This window comes from Oncorhynchus masou, chromosome 16 (genome assembly GCF_036934945.1).
Source record: "Oncorhynchus masou masou isolate Uvic2021 chromosome 16, UVic_Omas_1.1, whole genome shotgun sequence".
Lineage (NCBI taxonomy): Eukaryota > Metazoa > Chordata > Actinopteri > Salmoniformes > Salmonidae > Oncorhynchus > Oncorhynchus masou.
Window position 1 is genome coordinate 17335842 of NC_088227.1, and position 27596 is coordinate 17363437.

At 45.9% G+C, this 27596-nt stretch overlaps 1 protein-coding gene across 2 annotated transcripts in view; it reads left to right on the plus strand.

Moving 5' to 3' along the window:
- Positions 1-27596, plus strand: part of cep85l (centrosomal protein 85, like) — a 76308-nt gene that overhangs the window by 9870 nt on the left and 38842 nt on the right. For both annotated transcript variants that reach the window (XM_064990966.1, XM_064990965.1), the window contains exon 2: positions 2879-3037. In XM_064990966.1, the coding sequence (XP_064847038.1) occupies positions 2879-3037 (159 nt within the window). The remainder of the gene's footprint in view (positions 1-2878; positions 3038-27596) is intronic.

Sequence of the window (27596 nt, forward strand, 5' to 3'; positions counted from 1 at the left end):
TATCGTTATTTTACGATCCTCTTTATTTAAGGACTCCTAGTTTATATGAGTGGTTTCACCAGGCCCCATTTCAGGACAGGTATATTGAGAATGTAGGCAATTTTGGAATGACCAATATATCTGGGCAGTGATTCGAGAGAGTGGACCACTGGAATCCGACAGCTCAATCACCTCAATCTGAGCCATGCTCACTGTAGGTTCACCCCCACCGAGTGTTACATCCACAGGGAGATTCCAGAGTTCAGAATTATGCTAGAAACCACAGGTACTTGTGATGTGCCACATATGCAGGAGTGGAGTGGAGGCCTTTGGCATGATGATGTAAGGGGCTGTCTGGACAGAGACCTCTGGATTTAAGACACGTCAGAAATGGGAGAGTGATCATGTAGCAGGTCTAGTTCAACCTCTCTCTTGCTGCTGATGCCTATCACAATTGATGCTCTGATTCCTGGTAGAGAGAGAGGGAGCGTCAAGGAAAGTGTGTCAAGAGAAATAGGATTCTGGTATGTGGTCACTGTAGATTGGATAATTATCCATGCCTCTTACACAACTATGTAATATTCTTATTGTTGTGTAATAACCCCCCAAAACACTACGCAATTGGCCAACTGTAGGCTACGATAAGTAGCAACGTTATTACTGAAGTAATATAGTGTTACTACATCGGCATTAGAGCAATTTGATGTAACGTCTTAACTATAAGCAAAAGTATTCTGCCACCTACTACACTGCATTGTAACAGGAGTGTGCTTCAGCAAGGGCCTTGGTGATGGTCAGAGCAGAGCAGGAGGACAGTCACCTCTTCATGTGGAGAAACGTTGCAGAGCACATCTGAGCTGCACCCTCCTCAGCCTCCTGCCTGATGGCACAAACTAGGACAGCCTTAATGACTTCTGTCTAAACGGATTACACACTCAGAATAGTTTGCAGACAAAGAGGACATACAGCCCCTGCAGTGTGTAAAGACAGACATGGACTGTTGGGATGCATTACGGTGTGTTTGGGACTTGCCCGAACCTCACTATGTCTAACCTGACCTCAATCATGACCCATACACACATAACAGTTACTCAATGTGATAAGGACAAGTGCCTGAATGCATCCCTTAGGGATCTGAAACTGAAAATCCCTCCTGTCATCTGAAATGACTCAGGAAATATTTCAGTGTAGCCTCAGCTTTCATTTCCATGTGCCTGGGAGAGAGGGTTTGTTTTCACTAGAGGGGACTGTGTTTTCATAATGGGCGACTGACTGGTTTGCTCAGTTGTGGATTGGTGTAGCTTAGCAGTGGACTAGGGCCTAGCATACTGTCTAACAACTGAATATCACGGGAGGCAAAAGTTATTTTGTGTTTTGTGACTCAGTAAATCAAGGGAAACAATTGGATTAGAGGTCTGAGCAGACAGAGAATCAGTACCGTGGGCACTTCTGGTCTGGCTTCCGTGTCTCATGTGTTTGTTCAGTCAGCACAACGGTGTATAAAGTCCTCTGCCTTTTTTCTTAGTTATTATCTCAGAAATAGGTTTACTTATCTACGATCCCTTGTTTTTGTTTGATACTAAACAGTCCTATCTGTGTTTTTCATCTTGAAGCTTCCCCTGAAATGTTGGGGGGGAAAAAATCCAGTATTGGGATTGGAACATCATTTGGTTTAAATCTTGTCCGAAGGTCGGCAGATGGCGATATTGAGTCGTTTCATCTTACCGTCCAAATGCAGCGGCTGCGTATCCCTGGACAGGGTCGTACATAAAACATTCTCCATCCAGGCTGCAAAGGCCTGGATGGAGAATTTAATGGTGAGAAGGTGGAACAAAATGGAGAAAATATGCATACGTTTCTTTAGAAACACCATTTTCCACTACTGCATACTATGCCTTCGGGCGGTAAGATAAGGAGACATCTGCCGGCCTTTGGGCTAGTTTAAATCTAAGCTGTGTAGTCTTTTTTTGACCTGAGCGTATAGGCCACAGCCCTGCTTGGTAGATTTCAGTGACACTGTGTCATGTTGTACTACCGGGTTTATCTCTCCCCCCAGGAACTGAGTGTTTCCTAGTCAATATGTGCACTACCACTGTATCAGTCAACTGTTAACACTACCCCCTCAGTACCACTATCTCTATATTATCCCGAGTGGCGCAGGGATCTAAAGGCAATGCATCTCAGTGCTAGAGGCGTGACTACAGACCCTGGTTTAATTCCAGGCTGTATCACAGCCGGCCACGATTGGGAGTCCCATAGGGTGGCGCACAATTGGCCCAGCCTTGTTAGGGTTTGGCCGGGGTAGGCAGTCATTGTAAATGAAAATGTGTTCTTTAACTGACTTGTCTAGTTAAATAAAGGTTAAATACATTCTTTTTTAAATATCTGACTGTATAACACAATCACATTGACTGTAATTGAGAGGAAAGAAGCATAGTTATAGCATACAACCAGACTTCAGGGATTGTTGAGTCTGTTTTTTTGCCAACTAGTTGTGTGTTTACTAGGAGGGGAAGGGGGTGTAGAGCAACAGAAATGTAGTTAGTCCGTCTCCAACCAAAACATATGCCAGTTGAGCTAAGCTCACAGCTGTTATTAGGGTCTCTAGCTGTGCAGATTCTATTTGCTGACTTTAATAACGATCAAACAATCCCGATCCTCTTATCGGTTAGAGATAAGGTAACCCACCAAGACAGCATTTATTGGCTTCATGTTAGAGTTTGGCCTAGCTGTTGGGCTACCATGGGTGGTAGGCTTGTTCATTTGAATCTATTATGAAAACACAGGATTGTTAAAGTTGAAGTTGGCTTGACCTTTGTTGGTGCTGAAACAGACTAGTACAGTGTAGTGAGTGTTTCTAACAAATGCTTCTTCCCTGACTGGGGGTCTTGTTTTTTAGGTTCCAACACCAGCCCTCCTGGATGGGTCCCAGGGTGTGAGTCGTCATGGCAGGGTACCTCCTCTGCCCCCGGTACCAGTAACCGTGGGAGACGCCACAGTGGTGCCTCTGACAGCGGTGACACAGGCATCGGCACATCCTGCTCCGACAGTGTGGAAGGTATGGACTCTCATCATATATAGGAGGTCCACTCCTCCATAACACGAACAATACAGCACAATACGAGCATTATTAGCAACAGAAGAGAGAGAGAGCGAGAGAATCTCTCGTGTATGACCCATTTTAAGTTTCACTGCATCTTCTAGCTAAGAGTCTGATGTTATATAAATGACTAGTTCTGAAGCTACGGACTCTAGTCCAACTCTTTCCACACTGTTGTTCCCGGATAAGGATGTTTCACTTTCTATTGGAAAGTAACGATGACATAAATGGAAACTAAAGTCATGTCCTTTTGGCAGTAGTGGCTTAGCTGGTTGGATCACTGGAAGGAATTAAATTGAGATTTAGTAGAGACTCCAAAATCCACTCTATTTTTGTGGTTCGGGACTCACTTCTTGCATGTCCCTGTTTCTCTCCCTAGTTTCTAGCTACATTGGGAAATATGTTTTCTTTCCAATCGTCAAGACTACAACTCTTACATTTGGATTGAGTAGGCCCTACTCCCTGCGCTACTGCATACTACTCCTACCAGCTCAACATGAACATACAAGAAGTCTGTGGCAAACTTTTGCTTATCAACAAGTCCACTGTAGGACTTGGCCTAATAGTTTCTAATAGGGGAGGGGGTTGTGGCTTTGCCAGGTTAGAGAATGTTGTCGGCAGCCCCCTGTCTGTACTGCGGTCGTAACCTCCACAGTTCCAGATGTCAGGACCCAGCCCAGCCCCCTCTACCCTCTACCTTCCCTGGGGAGCTGTGTCTGGGACTGGAGCTTCTGGACTGGCCACCCATCTCCCACAACCACCATAACCATTAACAGCTGGCCAGCCACAGTCTGCCTTAGGGCTACCCAAACAAAGACTCTACATATTCAGGTCATCGAGACATTTTGTGGGCTGTGCTGCGGAGATCTGCTCAAGGCCTTGCTTTGTTGGGATCATTTAAACAAATGCACAGAATCATTTAGCATCTCGTTAGGACTTGCAGAGTGTTTTCAGATGTATTTTGGAGCGTACACACACACAGAGAAAGCTTCAGACGCTTGTGAATGTCACTGCCTTCTGAGAGATGAATAGGAGAATGACTCTCCCAATAGCAGCGCCTTCAGTTTAGAGAACTCTGTGTCCCAGTAGCCCCCCTAGCAACTTGAATGTACACAGACAGCACACACCCGAAGGAAGTGTTGTTACCTTGGGAACCCTTCTAGTTAGTTATGACACAAGCAGTCAACAGTTCCTAATTGGTACCCTTGGCGATGATGGAATATAGCACTGCGCCGATGTTCTGTTTGTCCTCACCTGCGGAACAACAGGCCGGAGTTTCATTGTTCTGGCCTACATTTCAGCACTCAGCAGTCGGCACCCTGCCCTCCCTCATCCAACCTCCCAGCCAGAGGCACTGGGCCGGGCTAGGGCACATTGTCTGTCACCTCGTGGAGCCTGGGTGGATCTAGAGCTGTTCTGAGGCACCTGCCTGTGTGTGTGCTGTGGGGAACTAACTAATACTGAGCCCCCCCAACTCCCCCGGCCGGTTGATGAACACAGGGCCTGGCAGACTCCGATTGATCGCAGCATCTCTGCTTTTAATTGAGCTACTTACCTGCAGGGCAGCGCATCAGGTACTGCGTAGGTCCAGAAACAAGGTCAGACTCAACTCTCCTCACTTTGTCATCTCTGCTGCTACTATTTCATCCTTCCAGGCTGGCTGGTGTGTTAGGAGAACGTAAGATAACATCGACTTGCCTTTCACCAACCCAGGAGGACCTGTACAGGCTCTGCCTTTTTTAAACCACAAATATTGAATTGTTTCCTTTGTATTTTCTCCCCCCCCCCCCCCCTAACTGAATGCCATAACCATTGGAGATGTGAATGGATACAGGCCGAGAGAGAGAGAGAGAGAGCTGGACTCTGAAGTAGGGCAGCTCTGCCTTGACAATGTCTGTAATGTCTGAGTAGATGGATCAGGAGCTGTATCTTCCGATACTGTAGCCAGGCTAACATGAGACAAACTCAGATTGCTAAATCCACTCAACCCTGTAATTAAATGGAACAAAGGTCGAGTGATTAAGGGATGATTGAATTGTCAGTTATTCCCATTTGTTTTGTTTGGACATTGGACTGGACATTTTGAAAGATCCCTTTTGGCTATTTAAACCCCTAGTGTGCAGGATCGCCTGCATTCTATTGTACACATTTCCACCTCCCGTCATTGCGGTGACATTTGAGTTCATAGGAAATCTTCCTCTCTCCTTACAGCAGTGACACAATGAATTGCTCTTGTTCTAACTCGATGTATAGTTGTGGTTTCAAGGGTGGTATTTGTGCAGCGCTGGTGTTTTTACTTCAACCCCTACGGTTTGTGTCTGTGCAGACTGTGATCCACATGAAGGAAGGATTCTATTCCTGGAGCCACTGCATCAAGTCTGCAGTTGGTTTATCGTCTTTTTTCACCCTCCATTTTGCTCCTCATATATGGGGACAATCTGTTTGTTTTTTTTTACACAAATTCAATCCAAACGTACTGACAGTATACCCTTTCAGTACACCCCCCTATCAAGAGATTGCTATCTGCTGTACTCCTCAACCCGCTCTCTCTTTCCGTCACTCTGTCTGACGTTTACCCAGACAAGCGGCTCGATTTCAATCCCCCTTTACACGTCCTTAAACAACGTCTTCATTGCAGAGCACGCTTATGTAACGCGCATGCTTTTTTGTTGTTGTGCGTGTTTCAATTGTGTGCCTTTGATAGCTATTCTCCTCGCGCGGGTTTCGTAATTATTCCAGTTAATTCCTGTTCATTAGGATGTAGGATACGGTGGATGGGCTTGGCGTCGCCTGGGGACATGGGTGCATCCGGGTCACTCTGCCTTTTCCCTGGTTTCTGTGTGTGCAGACACCGATGCCAAAGACCAATAGCTGTGCAGACACCGATGCCAAAGACCAATAGCTGTGCAGACACCGATGCCAAAGACCAATGGGTGCTGTAGCCATACCAGAGGCTCAGTCCAGGCTCAGAATTCCAGACATAATATTGATGTAAATATAGGTCATCCATCCCAGCCAGAGCTCTAGGCTGTCTATGGCATCCGGCACAGAGCCATCTGATTTGGTGCTTGAAGTCAGCTGCAGGCTAGTTCTGTTTCAGGGTTGCACATACATGTGCTTACCTGAGCGCTGAAAAGTTCAGAGTATATTCTTAGGGTGTTGTAGACTTCTAGTGTTAGAAGAACTAGCAGGTTTGGATATTTACATCCGTGATTAAATGATTTGGCTCCGGCCACCCAGTATAAGTGCAGAGATGGACTGTGTTCAGGGGCAGCTGGTAGCCGAGTGGTTAGAGCGTTGGGCTGGTAACCGAGAGGGTTGATGGATCAAATCCCTGAGCTGACAAGGTATAAATGCGTCGTTCTGAGCAAGGCAGTTAACCCACTGTTCCCCTGGGCACCGAAGATGTGGATGTTTATTATGGCAGCCTCCTGCACCTCTCTGATTCAGAGGGGTTGGGTTAAATGCAGAAGACACATTTCAGTTGAATGCATTCCGTTGTACAGCTGTGGCTATTCAGCAGGATAACTATCCATTGGGGTGGGGGCAGGGTAGATGTCTGTTGAGGAGGGGGAATGTCTTTCCTGATTGTGTGAGGTCATCATCTTCTTGAGAGCTGCGTTTGTAAGTGATCATCTATCGCCTATGGCTTCCTCTTCCTGTCTCTCGATGAAATCTCTGTGTCTGATTGGTTGTCGGATAACCATTTCTCCAACTCTTTGGGTGACCTGTTTTTCCACAAGACGATCCAACCCGGAAAAATAGGTTGAAGCGTCTTTACCGTCCCTCTTCGGTCAAATATAACCTTGAGAGAAAATAGCATTGAGCAAAGAATTTGATACATCCGGCTTTCTGAGTCAACCAACCTGTAACAGACGACACAGTTTTCCAGACCTCTGGAGAACCAAGGAGCCCTTCTAAAGAATCCCTCCGTTTCTAAATTAGCTCTCGGCCGCTGCCGACCTAGAACAAGGCGAAGGAAATTCCTCCGGTTTGGAACCAGGCCGCCCCATGACCCTCCTCTCTAATTATACATGGCCGTGACAGCAGCAAGCCTCATAATTACTTCAGGGGTGCCTTTGGCTTCACCACGGTGGTTCTGGGTAAAACAGGCCCATCAGATGGTTGGCTGTAAAGCTTTTTATTGAGAGGTTGTGTTGCAGAGGTGAACAGATTGGTGGTCATGTCAATTTCCTGTTTAAGACTCTTCCCAATGTTTGATGTAATGTTCTGCCATGGTTAACTACTCCATGTAAGGTGACATTTTTATTTAACCAGATAAGTTGACTGAGAACACATTCTCATTACAGCAACAACCTGGGGAATAGTTACAGGGATGAAAGAGCTCATTGGAAGCTGGGCATGGTTAGAAAGGGAATTTAGCCAGGACACTGGGGTTAAGATAGCACCCTACACAGGGCAATGTTCCCCAATCACTGCCCTGGGGAATTGGGATATTTTTTTTATAGACCAGAGGAAAGAGTGACTCCTACTGGCCCTCCAACACCACTTCCAGCAGCATCTGGTCTCCCATCCAGTATATGACCAGGACCAACCCTGCTCAGCTTCAGAGGTAAGCCTGCAGTGGGATACAGGGTGGTACACTGCTAGCCAACATCTTAATCAAGACCAAGTTAACCTCTCACTTATGGTGGCAGCATTTCATTTTGGAAGAAAAACGGAAACAAGATATTTTGTCACAAAAAGATGCTCGACTATGCATATAATTGCTACTGTTCAAAGTCACTCTGACGTGTCCAGAAATACAAATATCTTCTCTGTACACCATAACGTGAGATTCTCAAAACCAAGATGACTTGGCATCCAGGAAATGACAAGATCCATTTGAGGCTCTGTCTTTCATGATCTCCTTATATGGCTGTGAACGCAAGAGGAATGAGTCTGCCCTTTCTGTTAGGTTACCAAGGTGTCTGCAGCATTGTGACGTATTTGTATGCAGATCTTGGAAGATTGACCACAGTGACCACATTTACCACGGTCCGCCAGGTCCTAAACACGGAGGTGGCCCAAGTCACCTGCCAGTATTTTTCCATGGGGCACAGAGGCATTCCATGAACTGCATGTCAATGAAGAGATATGTGAAAAAACTCCATCAGGATTGATTCCAAACAACTTTGCATGTTTCAGTCATATTATGTGCAATCAATAGTGGGTGACTGCATTTTCGGTGTGTAGCTCAACATGTCTCTGTTCCATTCTTCTCCTCCACACAGACTCTTTCAGGAAACACTGCCATTTGGTATGTGGCAATTCCAGTTGTTTGAAAACATCAGAAGCTCTTCAAAGGAAATGATTTTATTTATTTGGTTATCTGGCTTTTGTGAAAATTGTTTCCATGTTAACAAAATGCTATGCTAGCTTTGCTCCCACAAATTAGTCAATTTCTATGGTTCAAAAGCATTTTTGAAAATCTGAGATGACAGTTTGTTAAGGCTAAGCTTGAGAGCAAACATCCATTTAATTTTATTTGCGATTTTCAGAAATCGTTAACGTTGCGTTATGCTAATGAGCCTGAGGCTTAGTCACAATCCCGGATCCGGGATGGGGAGTTTCAAGAGGTTAAGGTCCTCCTGATATCAGATCAGCAGTTGCTTGTGGAGTGACAGGGACAGTGCAGTAAAATTCCATGCTCGAGTTTCAGCAACTGTCAGTCTCTCGAGGTTACTACAGGCTCCGTCTGTACACCATAAGCCTAGATTCTCCCAGGTTCTTATTTTGGCCCCGTGGAGACATCCAGATCCATGGGGTGCTTTACATAATGCAGGTCGAGCCCAGGTCGTCACCGGGGTGTTAGGTTACCAGGGAGATGATTCGGCAGTTGGGAGAGGCAACCTGAGCTGAGCACAGTGACACATGGGCCAGGAATAAACACGGAGGTGGCCCAAGACATGCAGGAAGGATGCTTGGCATTCCCCTGAGCATTAATACTAAAGATCACCCAAGCGTATCGATGAAGGGCAAGTTGGCACTCACTCCATCACAAAGGATTTAACACTCATCAGTCAACCCTGTGCATCAATAGTGGGTGTCAGGTGTGTAGCTCAACATGTCTCTGTTCCATTCTTCATCGTCCCCCACTCTTGCAAGCCCTTGTACGACCAATTCCAGTTGTTTGAAAGGTCAAGCCCGGGATAGGCTCACATTTTGGAGGGAATTCGGGAACCATTGTTTCCAGTTAAAAAATGGCCAGCAACTGCTCCCCTCTGTTTTTATGGTGTCTAATGAATTTAGGCAGCTTAACCATCCATGTAGATTTTCTGTCTAGAATCCTTGTTTCTAGGAGGCCATTTTGGAGTAAGTGTCTAAATCTCCTGTTTATCCGAACCTAATTTGCACCTCCCAGAAGAGACCTATAAGTAGAGAGGTTGTTCTGAAATGAGATTTGGTGTAGCTTTGCACCATCCCAAGCACGCTCGGCCAGTTGGGGCTCATCTCATTAGCGTTTGACGGTGAGGGGGGTAATTATGTCAGGCTGTAATTGAAGGGAGTGAGGGGTATTGTTTGGGCAAAGCCCCCAGTGCCCTGCCCCGTCACCCCTCTAGTCCCTAAACACAACCGCTAGACCAGCTGCTCCGCACTCATCTCACTAATGATGGGTTAGGATAGGCCACACAAAGACTTGGCAAGGACCATCCTTCACTGAAGTTAGCAAAGTTAGCTATTGTGTACCTGAATATGACATTTCCCGCTGGGTAATATGTCAGATGAGTCTTTAGCCCAGGCTAAGTCTTGAAAATGGAAATATACCCACTTGGAGAGTCCAGTCCAAAATGTCAGCAATGTTATCAAGATTCTTGTTTTGTTTTGTGTTCACCGAATAGTTACTGTGATTGGATCCACTCACATGTAGCCTATTTGGTAAAGGTTAGACCTAATAGTAGAGTTAGGCCTACATTGATCCTACATATTTGGAAGAGCCTTTAATCCCTGTCCACTCATGCATAAGCAGATGGGTTTTTTTGTCCATTATGCTAGTTTTCATATGCTAATCACTGTCATGGAAATTCTACACAGGGACACTCGAAGTCAATCTTAAATGAATCATGATTTATTATCAGTGCCCTGGAAAGTTTCCAAACAACTCAATGCACCAAGTACACATGTTGATCAGGAGCTCCACCGGGGCAGTCCCGTTAGTTCTCTTACATACAAGTTATGTTTTAACTTATTCGTAATGAATTAGTCCTTGACGTTTGCTTCATTCATGTGACCGACCAATACCTCACGAGGCCTCTTCTCTCTAAGCTGAAACCTTGAAACTAAGATATCTTTCATTCTCAGAACAAGGTCCTCGGCGTACTGCCAAATTGCAGATACTGATAGTGAGGATTTGTTCAATCAGTCACAGAAATTGGTTATTAGAAAAGCACAAACATAACATTTTCCATCACATCCTGCTGTGAGGTACAGGACAGTATGCTAACGCTAACTGCTAGCCACTGTAGCCAGCATATTTTTCATTTTATTTTCCCCTAACCCTACCACCCGCTCCCCTAATTGGAGTAAACTAATGGAAAACAATACTCAGGCTTCTACTTCCAGCTTATATGTACTATATACATTTTACGGATACAATGTATTTTGCAATAGTTATATTTTGTTTGTTTTTAGTCCTATCCTTCAGCTACCTTCCCTCCCATCTATCTCTGAAGACCATCCAGTTTGACTTCTATTTGCCATATATTTTCAACTTTGCTGTTTCAGAAAAGTTCTGAACCTGTATACGTTGTACGGACACAGTATATTTTACATTAGTTATCGTGTTGTGTTTATCTCTTAAGGTATCTCCATCCATTTTTTGTTATTTTATATTTGCCATATTTTTCAACTTGTGCTGTGAAGTTTCACAAAGGTTCTGAACCCTTTCTATTCTCATAGTTTCTACAGATTGTTGTTGTTGCTAAAAGTATTATTATATTATTGATTGATTGACTATGACTTTTCAAATCACCCAGCAGTGCTATTTGCAAAGTTATCTCCGCGTAAATGTTGCAATTCTTCAGCCATTCCTGGACTTGCGACCAAAAACAAGCTACATATAGAGAGTACCAAAACACGTGATCTAATGATTCTGTCTTTTCGCAGCAAAATCTCCAGAGCTGGAATGGTTGTATCCCCCATATATATAACATTCTATTGGTTGCAAGAATTTTGTATAATAATGTAGAATCCGGTGTCGTTTTGCATATCAGTGCCATGGAATCAGTACATCGAAAATCTCTTCCCAACTATTTTGCAGTCTGTATGGCACAGCTGTCAATTATTTGGTCCTTAAATTTAACTGGTATACTTTCTTATTTATCACCATTTTCTTTAACCAATTTTGGTCTTTAATGCAGGGCCGAGAGTCAAGTTTCTTACTTTTTCCCCCTTTCACTTGCGTCATCCATTTTTGCGGTAATGCTGCAATTAATTAGCCATCATATTAGCTGATCCTGTGGCTGTGCGCTAACATGCAGTAGCAAGCTAGCGCAGTTTGCTTTAATAGTGTCATAAATAATAAGCAGTGTTCCTTTGTTCTCCTGGATCTCCCCAGCCTCTTCCTCTCTGAAGCTCACTGAGCCTCTGACTTAGATACGGATGAATCAGAGCTAGTTCTTTTCTCCGCTGGGACCAGGGATCAGTGCTTGCATGTGTGAGAGTGTGTGTGTGAGAGAGAGTGGTGTGTCTTATCGTTCGCTGCTATAATGTGAGTCACAGTTGGGCTGAACGCAGCTCCATCTTCCCTCGTCTTCGCAGAGATGCTTTTGGCAGTGGTGACATGTTTTTTATGCACCCCATGTAATCGGGTGTTGATTTGGACATCTGCATTCACAAAGGGAATGGTCTCCCTGCTGCTTTTCCTGCTGTTATGGTACCGCTGTGGAGAGAATGAACAAACCTGGTGTTAAGGTAGTTCTGTACAGTTTAGTATAGTTTGTGTCTTTCTTTGTCTCTCAAAGAAAGACACAGTTTGACATTTGAATTTGTAGTCGTGTGCTGTAAGGCGTCCGTTGGCTCCAATGTCTGCACTGCTGGCATCAACAAGTATTCCACAAACGAAATATGCGGATGTAGGAAGAGGATGCATAATGAACCTTGAGAAGCTAAAACTCAGCTCAAACAATGACAATTGTGAAGGATAATAAGCTACTGTACTAGCTTGCATGCTAACCTGGATACGCCATTTAGTCCGCAATGCATGTTAGCGTTCTGTTAGATTCTGTTATTTACACAGTGCTGTTACCAGCATTTCTGTTTCCCATAATCTTTTAATAAAAACCAAATCCTCTTACAGCGATCCTGGACCCTTTCAAGGAACGTAACCTCAACTTGATTAACACCTCATTTAGTGGATGTTGTAAAAGGCCTCTTTGTATATAATCTCGTGGGATATTAGTAGGATTTATGAAATAAACCGGAGGGCCACCAACTGTTCTGAATCTGTTCTGTAGTTGGGGGGGGGGCTTGACAAGACAGGATGTGTCAGACGAGGGGTTGGCGTGGCGGTGTGAAGACAGGACGAGGTCCTAGTTCATGTATGGATTAGCCTTGTCATTGAGTTGAGCCATGTGTACATATGGGGCCTCCTGCAGCCTTCATCGCTGCCCTTTGTAATTAGTGGGACCCCCCCCAGAGTTAATCTAAGGGCGATGAAAAGACAGAACCCAGTTTGTCTGACTGACTGTCAGTTGGTGCCTGGTGCGCACACTGTCCATCGTTGACCCGCTGATACAGGCTAGCATGGGTAGAGGGGAAATTGAATGAGGTCGACGAGTGAGGGATAGTGTGTGTGTAGGTGTGTTTGTCTTCATTATGAGTCTGGTTTGTTTTCTGCTCTAGTAGTGGGAAGGGGATGACTGTAAATACAACGCACAATGGCTGTCTTCTAGATGAAGGCTTGATAGATATTTCACCAGTTTCTACCACCTCCTTCAGGATTCCCAAGGAAACCAAACTTTCCCTTTTCTCTCTCTCTCTCTCTCTCTCTCTCTCTCTCTCTCTCTCTCTCTCTCTGTCAGCCCTTGGCTCGTCTCTGTCAGCCCTTGGCTCGTCTCTGTCAGCCCTTGGCTCGTCTCTGTCAGATTTCCATTCCTCCGCTGAATGTGCACTTTAAAAACATCTCTTCGTCTCTTTATTCTCTGGATGCATCTCAAGTCAATTTTTTCAGTCATTTTTCCTTGATTGGTTTCTCAAACCGAAAACAGCGAGTGAATTCCACAGTGACAATGTTTGTAATGTTGCGGAGGTAGGCTTCGTTGTGTCTGATTCGCCACCCTCGTAGATAATGTAACCATCCACGCATTTCTAATAGGATAATTGTCCATCCTGAACTGATCTGAGATTTAAAGCTTTTTGAAGAGTTTGGAGGAAAATCCTGCCCAGGGACTGCCAATCCACTAACGACGAGTAGCGACACGACTAGGTTAGCACCTCTCGCTGGATTACACACACTTCATATTCCTCTTTAAATCCATGTTACATAGATGTACCTGGAGGAGAAGGATACCTGAATGGAGCTGGATGTAACTGAGATGACACACACAGGAAGTATCCATGCCAGCTTAAAATGACATGGCCCCCTAGCGAGGATCTGCCTGGAAAGGCAATCCTCTGACCGACAGGATGAGAGACCAGAAAGGAGTGCATGTCCTAGGTCTGTTCTCCAGATACACAGGCTGTTTTTCACCATGTTAAATAACACCACTCTGAGGTGGATGGATGCATAGGAGGAAGAACCTCTCGCAGCAGGACACTCGCAGTATCCTGTGTCCGCAACGTCTGACCATCGGACGATCAAGTTCTTGGGGGGGGGGGGGGGGTATAGGCATCATCATAACTAGGGTCTTTTTCAGGGATGTCACCCACCTGAAGGTGAAGTGGTTAAAAAAATGGTCATGGTATTTGGTTTGGACTGGTGGTTAGTGGAATGGGCCAAATTATATTACTTCGCTTAGCTTTCTTCTGCATGGTGGCAAAATGAACGAGATTCATTTTCAGCCCAGGAGACGCAAGCCCTCAACTGGTGGCTCTTCTAAGCATTTCAGAAATCCTGAATATTATTTTAATGAATGATAATGGGATTAAAAGCTTTGCCGGTCTCAGTCTGTGAATGAACGGTTTCTCAGTTTGAAATCAGCGAGAACCGGTGGAACTAAAAACCCCAGGGGTGGGGGGGGTGTCCTTCTGAAAACGAATGGAGGTGCTGAATGAGGTCACTCCACTAATCTCCTCTCTTCTAAAACCCAAAAGGTTGTTATTTTGAGCTTTCTCAAGGTCGTTCATGGCCATTCTTCTAACCGCCTTGCTCTGAGATTGTAGGGTTTATGCCGAGCGATGTCTAATTTCTGGTGTCACCATGGCGTCTTCCCTTTGCTGTAGGCGATAACAGTAATTGACATCAGATGTTAGCTATTATGGCTTTGATAGGGCTGTTGTGGTAGGTGCACTTTAGCACCCAGTGTGTGATGGAGGGGCCTTTTCGTTCGTCAATCGTTCCCAGCTTCAGTGCCTTTCTGGGAGACGTGAAGTCGCGACCCCACCGTACCTGTCAGTCTGAAAGCCCACCGGGCAGGAGGTGGAGCTGACACACACACACACACCTCTCTCCCTCCTCCCGGCTACCTCCCTCTTCACCTCTCTTGTCTTCTCTGTTCCTACCCTAAGGAATAACCACAGACACACACACACACCTCTCTCCCTCCTCCCGGCTACCTCCCTCTTCACCTCTCTTGTCTTCTCTGTTCCTACCCTAAGGAATAACCACAGACTCAGTAAACACACATGCAGCACACTCACCCCCCGCCGTCTTTCCTGTCGTAAAAACCTCCACTTAGCCCTTCTCTCCTTCTCTGCCCCCCCCCCTCTTGTCACGTGCCACATAAAATACAAATGGCCAATCGATCCCGCTCTTCCTGAGTATGTTCATCTCGCCTGCAGGCCCCTGGGGCAGGAAGCATTACAGCTCATTATCTCATGTCTTACCTCTCTATATCTCTCTATCTGAAACTGAAGTCTATCCCTATCACATACAGATGAACCGAGACACCCTGGACTTAATGAAAGAAACCAGGAGGGATGAGGTGAGATGAAAGCTTCCCTGCTTCATTACAGAGGCATGAGGAGCATGGCAGGAGTTTATTACAGTATGGCTAACAGAGTGTTACAGTCCCCACCCAGGCTCCAGGGCATACACCAGAAATACTTACCCCTTAGTGTTAAAGGCAAGGGGCTCTAATGCAAATGTTACTTTAATGAGTTAAGGGAAGGATACAGGCGCTAGGCTGTAGTTAGGCTTCAGAGCCAAGTGCACTGATACACCAGTGGAATGCATATTGATGACATGCAGCGTGCTGCTGGGTTTGCGTTTCTGGGAGCTGCTGATGGAAGGATGTGAATAGCTACAGGAAGGAGGAGGGAACTCGGTGATAGATCGTGTGATTTGAGGTGACTGAAGTGAGGTAATCCATGGATCGTCTCTGTGACTTGGAGGAACGACAGGGTACAAACCGAGTGTCTTAGGTGTCGATTGAGAACTTAACAGTTACATGACTGTAATTCCCCCGGTTCTCAGTGTAGACTGGCCTCTGCCGACTCATCCGAAGCCATACTCTGTTGCCGTCAGCCAGTGTTATTGGACAGCTGAGCCCAGTCATATGTCTCCTCTCTCTTTATGAAGTCCGTCTCTCAGCTCTGACAGGCCTGATGGCTCAGCACTTCTCCTCAGACCCAGCCAGCTTTCCCGTCCTGCACTGGCTTGTTTTATCTAGTCGGCTACGGACACCGTATAATTGGCGAGGCAAGCCAAGCGTTCTCACTAACACTATGCTGACTGGTGACCCCTTTTTGTTTCTGCTTCAGGTCGGTTAGGCTGCTGAGAGAGAGAGAGCGAGCGAGCAAGCGAGAGGGAGTGTGAGAAAGATAGAGAGAGGGATGGCGAAATAGGGAGAGAGAGAGAGGGAGGTGGTCTATATTCATACATCCAGCTGGCCGGTCTCTCTGACTGTGTCCCTCCTTCAACAGGGCTCCATTAACCCTGATGGCTGGGAGATTAGAGAGGGATATATGAACACACACACTGGGCCATAGGACCATCTGTCCTCTTGCACACACACACACTGGCCTCGGTGGGATTATTGTGCAGCACTGCCTGTGGTCCAGCCATGTAAACACTGTTTTTATGATACTCATCTGGGGCACATACTGTGCACACGCAGGCGTACGATATACTGGGCGGAATTATACTGCCCACACTTGTTTACGCTCTATCACAGAGGTTTTGGGCTTGAGGACTCTTACATGAATTTTGGATTTGGAGAACTGTTACATAAGACTGCAGCCGAACTGGGCACACACACACACACACAAAAAACACTGCATCAAAGCTGCTGCTCAGCCACTAAAGGTGTTACGCAATCGGATTGGATGCTGCTGCACCCCACTTGTCCCTTCGAATTAGCCTCGAGCTTGTTTAATGTTGACAGGCGGAATGCATAACCGGTAGGATGTTTACAATCCAAATCAACAGCCGTAACGACTGCTAACCCTAGCTCGCGTCTCTGTTGATGGCCGCTAAACTGTGCTCCTCGATGGCCCGTGCTCAGCTCAGACAGCACACCCTGCCCGCCCTCTCTTACAATCCTCTCCTGTCCTATGTGGCGACTCGTATTTCAGCTGGTGCCCTTGGCTCTGTCTGTACCCCGCGTCCTAGCTCTATCTCTCTGGTTACATCAACACGTCTCTTCCCTGAAGCATGCTTATTGCGTCCAGGACAGGAGCGAGTTGGCAGGGCTAGCTAGCTAAGTGGTGTCTGTGGTGACGCAACACCAGTGGAGCGAGAGTTCCACTACCGCTCAGATGACAGCTAGCAGGACAGGCATGTCGTGACACGAGGAGCGCCGGGCTGACAGGAAGCAAACGTTAACGTTTTCCTAGTTGGATTCCACCTCACTACATAAATAGATTAGGTTGATGTGCTTCGTTTATGATGGTGAGTTTTGAAGCCGGGTGGTGGTCTTTGCAGATTTGAATGGCAATCGTGTGAGCTGGTCTGTAAACAGACTTCAGAAGTCTGATGAATGATGATATTGACTGACATGACAACGTGTTCGGATCAGTACAATTGAAAGGTATTGGAACAAGGGGCTGCTGTGACTGATGACATCATATTCCTGGGCCTACCATGAGACTGTTCAGTCATCTGATTCTTCCTGTGTTTTTTTGACAGGCAGGACAGAGGCTACTTTTTACCCTGACAGGGGTCCTTCCACTTCCTTACGTCATGTCTCTGAGTGGCTGGGCCATAGGATGTTTACCCATCCCGAATTAAACCTGAATCAAAACATCCCATTTATATCTCTCTCTCTCTCTGCAGTTAGCCAAGCAGCAGGACAATAAACCAGCCCCCTCACCCCCCTCCAATTCCCCCTACTCTGGCCCCTGTCGGACCCCATCTGTAAAAACGGCCGTGTTTTTATAGGAGCCTCATTTTTGGCCCCTGGCCCGACCCTTGGTTTACAAGAATGGAACGTCCAGAGCTCCCGAGTCGTGCGCTCTTCCCCGGTGACCCATCTCCTTGGCGCCGGCGCCGCGGTAACAGCCCGGTGCCCTGAAACACGATAGCTGTGGCTAAATACGTGCTAATGTGGCGGAAATGCTAGCAGGCTACCTCCTACGCACCCTACAGGGAGAAAGGCTGTCTATAAAGGGGGGACATGTCTGACACATACACACTTAGCAATATACGCACTCATTGTCTCACACCTACAACACATACCATCTTTCACACACACACACACGTTATCGTATACTCATCCACATATTCTTAAACACATGCTCACAAGGCCACAGAGTGAACACACACTCTCTCAGACACACAAATTCTCTCTTCAAAACCGCACATACTAAGTGAGGCCCACACCACAGAGCTGTTGATTGGCTAATAGACGCGTGTGCGGGATTGCTCAACAGGGCCTGGCTGGTGGAACACATCATGAAGCTGGTTCTATTGACAGTGATGATGATGATGACGATGATGACGCAACCTTCTCTTTCACAATCACTCACCACTACCACCTCCCAACCGTTCGATCAGGCCACATGTTGTTGATCTGAGACCACGCAGTCTGTCACGCTGCTGTTGTTGTCCCTTTCCCCCCCCCCCCCTTCTCTCTTCTCACTGCTATTTTCTTCACCGGGACTCGGTGTCCTGCAATCACGTAGGATAACTGTGCGGTGTGAGTCATTGGGCGTTTGGCTTCTTTTGGATGCTGTTCAAGATCCTGTGATATAAGACGGAGCTCATCGCCTCCCCTCAGTGTTACTTGGACCAGATACTGTTTGGCCTAAAGGAACGCTGGGGCCACGTGATCCATCCAGTCCAAATCCAGCCCTGTTCTGTTGATGTCCAGGCTAACAGAGATCACCCTGATCCACTTTTATCCTCTTTTGGGTATTGCAGCCCAGCCTCATCCTGCTGGCTCTGGACAGTTGATCTTGTCCTGTCATGTAACTGGGGTTTGGGGGAATACCGTTTATTTAAATACAGTTGATTTATTCTCCAGGACCTCTCGAAAACATAAACACAGATTAGATATTTTCCTATCTGTTGAACTGTGGAAGGTGTACATTATATTTGGCAGGGATGACTTGTGGAGCCATCTACCCATACCCCACTGTGCAGCCCCCTGCAGTCCCCTGCCCCTCTGAGTCAGCGCTGGGTTGTGTGGGTGTTGTCCAGCAACAGTGTTGCTGCCCCCAGTGAGTGTCACAGTCCATCGGACAGCAGTGAGAAGGGGTTGCTGTGAAAGGCCACTGAACCTGGTGGGTGGCTTGCTGTGACCCTGCTGGGCCAAGAGAGGCAGGGGTGTGTGTGTTTAGCTGGTGTTTGTGAGGCAGTGGGATGTGTGTGTCCGTGTGTGTGTGGCTGGGGCTCGAGAGCCAACGGGGTATGAAGGTTACGGGGTATGAAGTGTACGTGGCAGGACACACTGCACCGTTCTGCCTGCCTGTACAGAGAGGACAGGCTGGCTGAGTCAGGGGACAGAGAGCCAGATGGGGCTAACTGTGGCTAACCGGGGGAGGCTACAGACTACAAAATCAGAGAGGCAGAGGCGAGCTATGCTAAGCTATGCATTGCGTGCTAGTGAGGTGATGCTCGCAGTAGCAGGCTTGTTTCAATGAATCTGCCTATTTGTAGTCTCTGTGATGGGAACACCACAAGCTGCTACTTCGCTTAACATCGAGAATAATCCCCTGCTGTAGGACAGATGGGGGGGGGTGCTTTAGCAGCGAGGTGAATGTATGGAAAGGAGCAGGAGGAATTCTCCTCAGTGACAGGGAGGATGGGGGGGTGAGAGAGGGGGGAAAGAGAAAGGAGTGGGATCCATGAGTGGTAGGGACAAGGTGGAGGGGCTGAGCGGAGAGGCTCCTCCTCGTTTACTGTAGCTATCTATCGCTATCTACACTATATATACAAAAGTATGTGGACACCCGTTTCAAATGAGTGGATTCGGCTATTTCAGCCACACCCGTTGCTGACAGGTGTACAGAATCGAGCAAACAGCCATGCAATCTCCATAGACAAGCATTGGCAGTAGAACGGCCTTACTGAAGAGCTCAGTGACTTTCAACGTGGCAACGTCATAGGGTGCCACCTTTCCAACAAGTCAGTTAGTCAAATTTCTGCCCGGCTAGAGCGGCCCCGGTCAACTGTAAGATCTGTTATTGTGATGTGGAAATGTCTAGGAGCAAGAACGGCTCAGCTGAGAAGTGGTAGGCCACACAAGCTCATAGAACGGGACCACCAAGTGCTGAAGTGCGTAGCAAGTAAAAAACGTCTGTCCTCAGTTGCAACACTCAGTACCGTTTCAAACTGCCTCTGGAAGCAACGTCAGCACAATAACTATTTGTCAGGAGCTTCAAGAAATGGGTTTCCATGGCCGAGCAGCCGCACACAAGCCTAAGATCACCATATGCAATGTGAAGCGTTGACTGGAGTGGTGTAAAGCTCGTCACCATTGGCCTCTGGAGCAGTGGAATCACGCTTCACCATCTGGCAGTCTGACGGACAAATCTGGGTTTGGTGGATGCCAGAAGAACACTGCCTGCCCCAATGCATAGTGTCAACTGTAAAGTTTGGTGGAGGAGGAATAATGTTCTGGGGCTGTTTTTCATGGTTCGGGCTAGGCCCATTAGTTCCAGTGAAGGGAAATCTTAATGCTACAGGATACAATGACATTCTAGACAATTCTGTGCTTCCAACTTTGTGGAAACAGTTTGATGAAGGCCCTTTCCTGTTTCATCATGACATTGCCCCCGTGCACAAAGCGAGGTCCGTACAGAAATGGTTTGTCGAGATCAGTGTGGAAGAACTTGACTGGCATGCACAGAGCCCTGACCTCAACCCCATTAAACACCTTTGGGATAAATTGGAATGCCGACTGCGAGCCAGGCCTAATCGTCCAACATCAATGCTTTTGTGGCTGAATGGAAGCAAGTCCTCGCAGCAATGTTCCAGCATCTAGTGGAAAGCCTTCCCAGAAGAGTGGAGGCTGTTATTGCAGCAAAGGTGGGACAACTGCGGATTAATGGCCATGATTTTGGAATCAGATGTTCAACAAGCAGTTGTCCACATTTATTTATTTTTATTTTACCTTTATTTAATTAGGCAAGTCAGTTAAGAACATATTCTTATTTTCAATGACGGCCTAGGAACAGTGGGTTAACTGCCTTGTTCAGGGGCAGATTGACAGATTTTTACCTTGTCAGCTTGGGGATTCAATCTTGCAACCTTTCGGTTACTAGTTCAACACTCTAACCACTAGGCTACCTGCTGCCCCACATACGTTTGGTCATGTACTGTAGTGTATCTCTATGTAGCTCTACATTCTACAGCTGACTGTTACTGGCCATCATTTGGCCTGGAACACAAAAGGGCTGTGATTTTTGTTGCGAGATGCAGGAACATTGTAAGGAGGCTCTCCCCAGCTCTGTGAGCTGTGGTAGGGGAGGGCTGTGTACTACCAGCCCCAGGCTTCCGCAGGCCTAGTTCCCCATCTATCGCTGTCTCTCTCTCACTTGTGCTCTCTCTCTCTCTCTCTCTCTCTCTGTGTATCTCTCTCTCTATGTATCTCTCTCTCTGTATCTCTCTCTCTGTATCTCTCTCTCTCTCTCTCTGTCTGTAGCCCTGTTTTTCTCTACTGCCGCAATGCAAATCATAACCAGATGAGTCTATTCTGGGTGCCTTAAACCCCCTGTCTGAAATTACCTCCCTGACTATATAAGGGTGGGAAACACAGACTTCGACCTACAATTTTTTTATTTTTTTTATTGTGTAATGAATAACAGCTGTTAAAATGTGTGTCTGTTTTAGGCTCTTGCCCCTCTTTGATTTCATACAATAACATCTGAAATCACTCTTAATGGCTCACATCACAACACCATCATCCCAGACACCCTGGAACCACTCCAACTCGCATACCGCCCCGGCAGATCCGCAGATGACGCGGTCTCTATTGCACTCCACCCTGCCCCTCTCCCACCTGGACACCTATGTGAGAGTGCTGCTCATTGACTACAGCTCAGCGTTCAACACCATAGTGCCCTTCAAGCTCATCAGCTAATCTAAGGACCCTGGGACTGAACACCTCCCTCTACAACTGTGGATCCTGGACTTTCTGACGGGCCGCCACCAGATGGCGAGGGTAGGCAACAGCACATCCACCACGCTGACCCTCAACACGTGCCAGGGCAACAACCTCTCCCTCAACGTCAGCAAGACAAAGGAGCTGACCTTGGGACTACAGGAAACCGAGGGCCAAAGCACGCACCGATTCACATCGACGGGGCTGTAGTGGAGCAGGTTGAGAGCTTCAAGATTCTCATTGTCCACATCACTAAGGATCTATCGTGGTCCACACACACCAACACAATTGTGAAGAGGGCACGACAATGCCTCTTCCCCCTCAGGAGGCAAGGGTCCTCAGATCCTCAATTGAGAGCATCTTGACTGGCTGCGTCATCACTTGCTATGGCAGCTGCTTGGCATCCGATCGCAAGGCACTACAGAGGGTAGTTGCGTACTGCCCAGTACACCTCTATACCAGGCGGTGTCAGAGGAATCTACGAAAAATGGTCAAAGACTCCAGCCACCCATGTCATAGACTGTTCTCTCTGCACCAAGTCTGGAACCAACAGGACGCTGAACAGCTTCTACCCAAAAAGCTACCAGGACTATCTGCATTGACCTATTTTTATATGAACTCTTTTGACTCATTACTTAAGCTGCTGCTATTCTTTATTAGCTATCCTGTTCCCTAGTCCCTTTATTCCTAGTTATATGTAGAGTTCATTCGGAAAGTATTCTGACCCCTTTTTTAACATTTACATTTTGTTACGTTACAGCCTTATTCTAAAATGGATTAAATGAAAATAAAAACACTAATCAATCTACAAACATGACTAAGCAAATAGTGGTTTTTAGTATATTTTGCAAATGTATATATAAAAATAAACAGAAATACCTTATATACATAAGTATTCAGACCCTTTGCTATGAGACTCGAAATTGAGTTCAGGTGCATTCTGTTTCCATTGAACATCCTTGAGATCTTTCTACAACTTGATTGGAGTCCACCTGTGGTAAATTCAATTGATTGGACATGATTTGGAAAGACACACACCTGTCTATATAAGGTCCCAAAGTTGACAGTGCTTGTCAGAGCAAAAACCAAGTCATGAGGTCGAAGGAATTGTCTGTAGAGCTCCGAGACAGGATTATGTTGAAGCACAGATCTGAGGAAGGGTACCCAAAAATGTCTGCAGCATTGAAGGTCCCCAAGAAACCAGTGGCCACATCAATCTTAAATGGAAGAAGTTAGGAAGCATCAAGACTCTTCCTAGAGCGGGCCTTGATCTGGGAGGTGACCAAGAACCCGATGGTTACTCTGACAGAGCTCCAGAGTTCCTCTGTTGAGATGGGAGAACCTTCCAGAAGGACAACCATCTCTGCAGCACTCCACCAATTAGGCCTTTATGGTACAATGGTCAGACGAAGCCACTCCTCAGTAAAAGGCTCATGACTGCCTGCTTGGAGTTTGCCAAAAGGCACCTAAAGACTCTCAAACCATGAGAAACAAGAGTCTCTGGTCTGATGAAACCAAGTTTGAACTCTTTGACCTGAATGCCAAGCGTTATGTCTGGAGGAAACCTGGCACCATCCCCATGGTGAAGCATGGTGGTGGCAGCATGATGCTGTGGGGATGGTTTTCAGCGGCAGGGACTGGGAGACAAGTCAGGTTCAAGGGAAAGATGAACGGAGCAAAGTAGAGAGAGATCCTTGATAAAAACCTGCTCCAGAGTGCTCAGGACCTCAGACTGGGGTGAAGGTTCACCTTCCAACAGGACATTGATCCTAACTACACAGCCAAGACAACGCAGGTGTGGCTTCGGGACAGGTCTCTGAATGTCCTTGAGTGGCCTAGCCAGAATCCGGACTTCTACCCGACCATCTCTGACGAGACTTGAAAATAGCTGTGCAGCGACGCTCCCCTTCCAACCTGACAGAGGTTCCCCCCAAATACAGGTGTGCCAAGCTTGTAGCGTCATACCCAAGAAGACTCAAGGCTGTAATCGTGGCCAAAGGTGCTTCAACAAAGTACTGAGTAAAGGGTCTGAATATTTATGTATATGTCATACTGTATTTCAGTTGTAAAAAATGTATGCATTTGAAAAAAATGCTTAAAACCTGTTTTTGCTTTGTCATTGTGGGGTATTGTGTGTAGATTGATGAGGGGTGAAAAAAATGTAATCCATTTTAGAATAAGGCTGTTACGTAACAATATGTGAAAAAAGTCAAGGGCTCTGAATACTTTCCGAATGCACTATACATTTCTACCTCAATTACCTCGTACCCCTGCACATCGACTCGGTACTGGTACCCCATGTTTATAGCAAGTTATCATTACTCATTGTGTATTTATTATTCATTTTATTATTATGATTTGCCTTTTTATTATTTCTCTGTTTTCTTTCTCTCTTCCTGGTTGTGAAGGGACAGTAAGTAAGCATTTCACTGTTTGTCTACATCTGTTGTTTACGACGCATGTGACGAATACAATTAGATTAGATTAGAATTTATTTTCTTTAATTTCATAAGGCCTAGATATTTAATCGGCTCTCTTCGCATATTTTTTAAAATATTTTTACACGGAGCATGTTTGCGCCTAAATTGAAAAAATATTGGCCAACACGAAGAAATTAGGAACACAAAGAAAAATATTTGAGGTTATGAAGCTAGAATCCTTCATTTCTCCGGGCGCTCTGGTTGAAATGTAAGGTCGCACAGGGAAATATTTAGGCGCATATGCGAGTAAAATTGTTACGCTGTTGAGCCCTGTTAATAGAGTTTTAATTAAAGCCTGCTGGATCTCAGAGATCTGTATCGTCTTTCAGAACACTTGTTATTGCTTTTTGCTCCAATAACAAGATTATTGGCATTGCTTAGAATTGTCCTGAGCATATCCTCCCTGCCAGCAGTCCTGTCACCACTTGTCACCATTCTGTGGTGTGGCCTCATTATGCTTGTTCCCTGGTAGCCAACTGTTATATCAGTTACCATCATCATCATGCTAGCATCATCAGGCTGTCAGAGCTGGTTGTCAGTGTTAATACACTGCCCTCTGTACTTTCCCTCCTCCACTGACCCTACATGCTGTTCCCTACCGCTCAGTGCTTAGTGTGCTGTACTGTAGTGCTGGCATCCAGAGTGGTTAAGGTTGAGTTCACTTCAGTAGCCATTGGAAGCCCAGGGTCAGTCAGTCACAGTGTGCATCTGAATGCCTTTCCAAGTTGTTAGCGCTCAGTGTAGCATGCTTCCTGTGCTCCAGCTGGCCTGCAGGAAAAGAGAGACTGGCAGGTCTGAGCCGCAGTCTCCAACAGTAGCCAGCCAGGATATGTCTTCTTCACTTAGAGCTCTCCAGCCTGGTTTATGTCTACTTAACACCTTCCAGACTGGTTTATGTCTACTTAACACCTTCCAGACTGGTTTATGTCTACTTAACACCTTCCAGACTGGTTTATGTCTACTTAACACCTTCCAGACTGGTTTATGTCTACTTAACACCTTCCAGACTGGTTTATGTCTACTTAACACCTTCCAGACTGGTTTATGTCTACTTAACACCTTCCAGACTACGTTATGTATACTTAACACCTTCCAGACTACGTTATGTCTACTTAACACCTTCCAGACTACGTTATGTATACTTAACACCTTCCAGACTACGTTATGTCTACTTAACACCTTCCAGACTGGTTTATGTCTACTAACACCTTCCAGCCTGGTTTATGTCTACTTAACACCTTCCAGACTGGCTTATGTCTACTTAACCCCTTCCAGACTGGTTTATGTCTACTTAACACCTTCCAGACTACGTTATGTCTACTTAACACCTTCCAGACTACGTTATGTCTACTTAACACCTTCCAGACTACGTTATGTCTACTTAACACCTTCCAGACTACGTTATGTCTACTTAACACCTTCCAGACTACGTTATGTCTACTTAACACCTTCCAGCCTGGTTTATGTCTACTTAACACCTTCCAGACTGGTTTATGTCTACTTAACACCTTCCAGACTGGTTTATGTCTACTTAACACCTTCCAGACTACGTTATGTCTACTTAACACCTTCCAGACTACGTTATGTATACTTAACACCTTCCAGACTACGTTATGTCTACTTAACACCTTCCAGACTGGTTTATGTCTACTAACACCTTCCAGCCTGGTTTATGTCTACTTAACACCTTCCAGACTGGCTTATGTCTACTTAACCCCTTCCAGTCTGGTTTATGTCTACTTAACACCTTCCAGACTACGTTATGTCTACTTAACACCTTCCAGACTACGTTATGTCTACTTAACACCTTCCAGACTACGTTATGTCTATTTAACACCTTCCAGACTGGTTTATGTCTACTTAACCCCTTCCAGTCTGGTTTATGTCTACTTAACACCTTCCAGACTACGTTATGTCTACTTAACACCTTCCAGACTGGTTTATGTCTACTTAATACCTTCCAGTCTGGTTTATGTCTACTTAACACCTTCCAGACTACGTTATGTCTACTTAACACCTTCCAGACTACGTTATGTCTACTTAACACCTTCCAGACTACGTTATGTCTACTTAACACCTTCCAGACTACGTTATGTCTACTTAACACCTTCCAGACTGGTTTATGTCTACTTAACCCCTTCCAGACTGGTTTATGTCTACTTAACACCTTCCAGACTGGTTTATGTCTACTTAACCCCTTCCAGACTGGTTTATGTCTACTTAACCCCTTCCCGACTGGTTTATGTCTCCTTAACCCCTTCCAGACTGGTTTATGTCTCCTTAACCCCTTCCAGACTGGTTTATGTCTCCTTAACCCCTTCCAGACTGGTTTATGTCTACTTAACCCCTTCCAGACTGGTTTATGTCTCCTTAACCCCTTCCAGACTGGTTTATGTCTCCTTAACCCCTTCCAGACTGGTTTATGTCTACTTAACCCTTCCAGACTGGTTTATGTCTCCTTAACCCCTTCCAGACTGGTTTATGTCTCCTTAACCCCTTCCAGACTGGTTTATGTCTACTTAACCCCTTCCAGACTGGTTTATGTCTCCTTAACCCCTTCCAGACTGGTTTATGTCTACTTAACCCCTTCCAGACTGGTTTATGTCTACTTAACCCCTTCCAGACTGGTTTATGTCTACTTAACCCCTTCCAGACTGGTTTATGTCTACTTAACACCTTCCAGACTGGTTTATGTCTACTTAACACCTTCCAGACTGGTTTATGTCTCCTTAACCCCTTCCAGACTGGTTTATGTCTACTTAACCCCTTCCAGACTGGTTTATGTCTACTTAACCCCTTCCAGACTGGTTTATGTCTACTTAACCCCTTCCAGACTGGTTTATGTCTCCTTAACACCTTCCAGACTGGTTTATGTCTACTTAACCCCTTCCAGACTGGTTTATGTCTCCTTAACCCCTTCCAGACTGGTTTATGTCTACTTAACCCCTTCCAGACTGGTTTATGTCTACTTAACCCCTTCCAGACTGGTTTATGTCTACTTAACCCCTTCCAGACTGGTTTATGTCTACTTAACCCCTTCCAGACTGGTTTATGTCTACTTAACCCCTTCCAGACTGGTTTATGTCTCCTTAACACCTTCCAGACTGGTTTATGTCTACTTAACCCCTTCCAGACTGGTTTATGTCTCCTTAACCCCTTCCAGACTGGTTTATGTCTACTTAACCCCTTCCAGACTGGTTTATGTCTACTTAACCCCTTCCAGACTGGTTTATGTCTACTTAACCCCTTCCAGACTGGTTTATGTCTACTTAACACCTTCCAGACTGGTTTATGTCTACTTAACCCCTTCCAGACTGGTTTATGTCTACTTAACCCTTCCAGACTGGTTTATGTCTACTTAACCCCTTCCAGACTGGTTTATGTCTCCTTAAC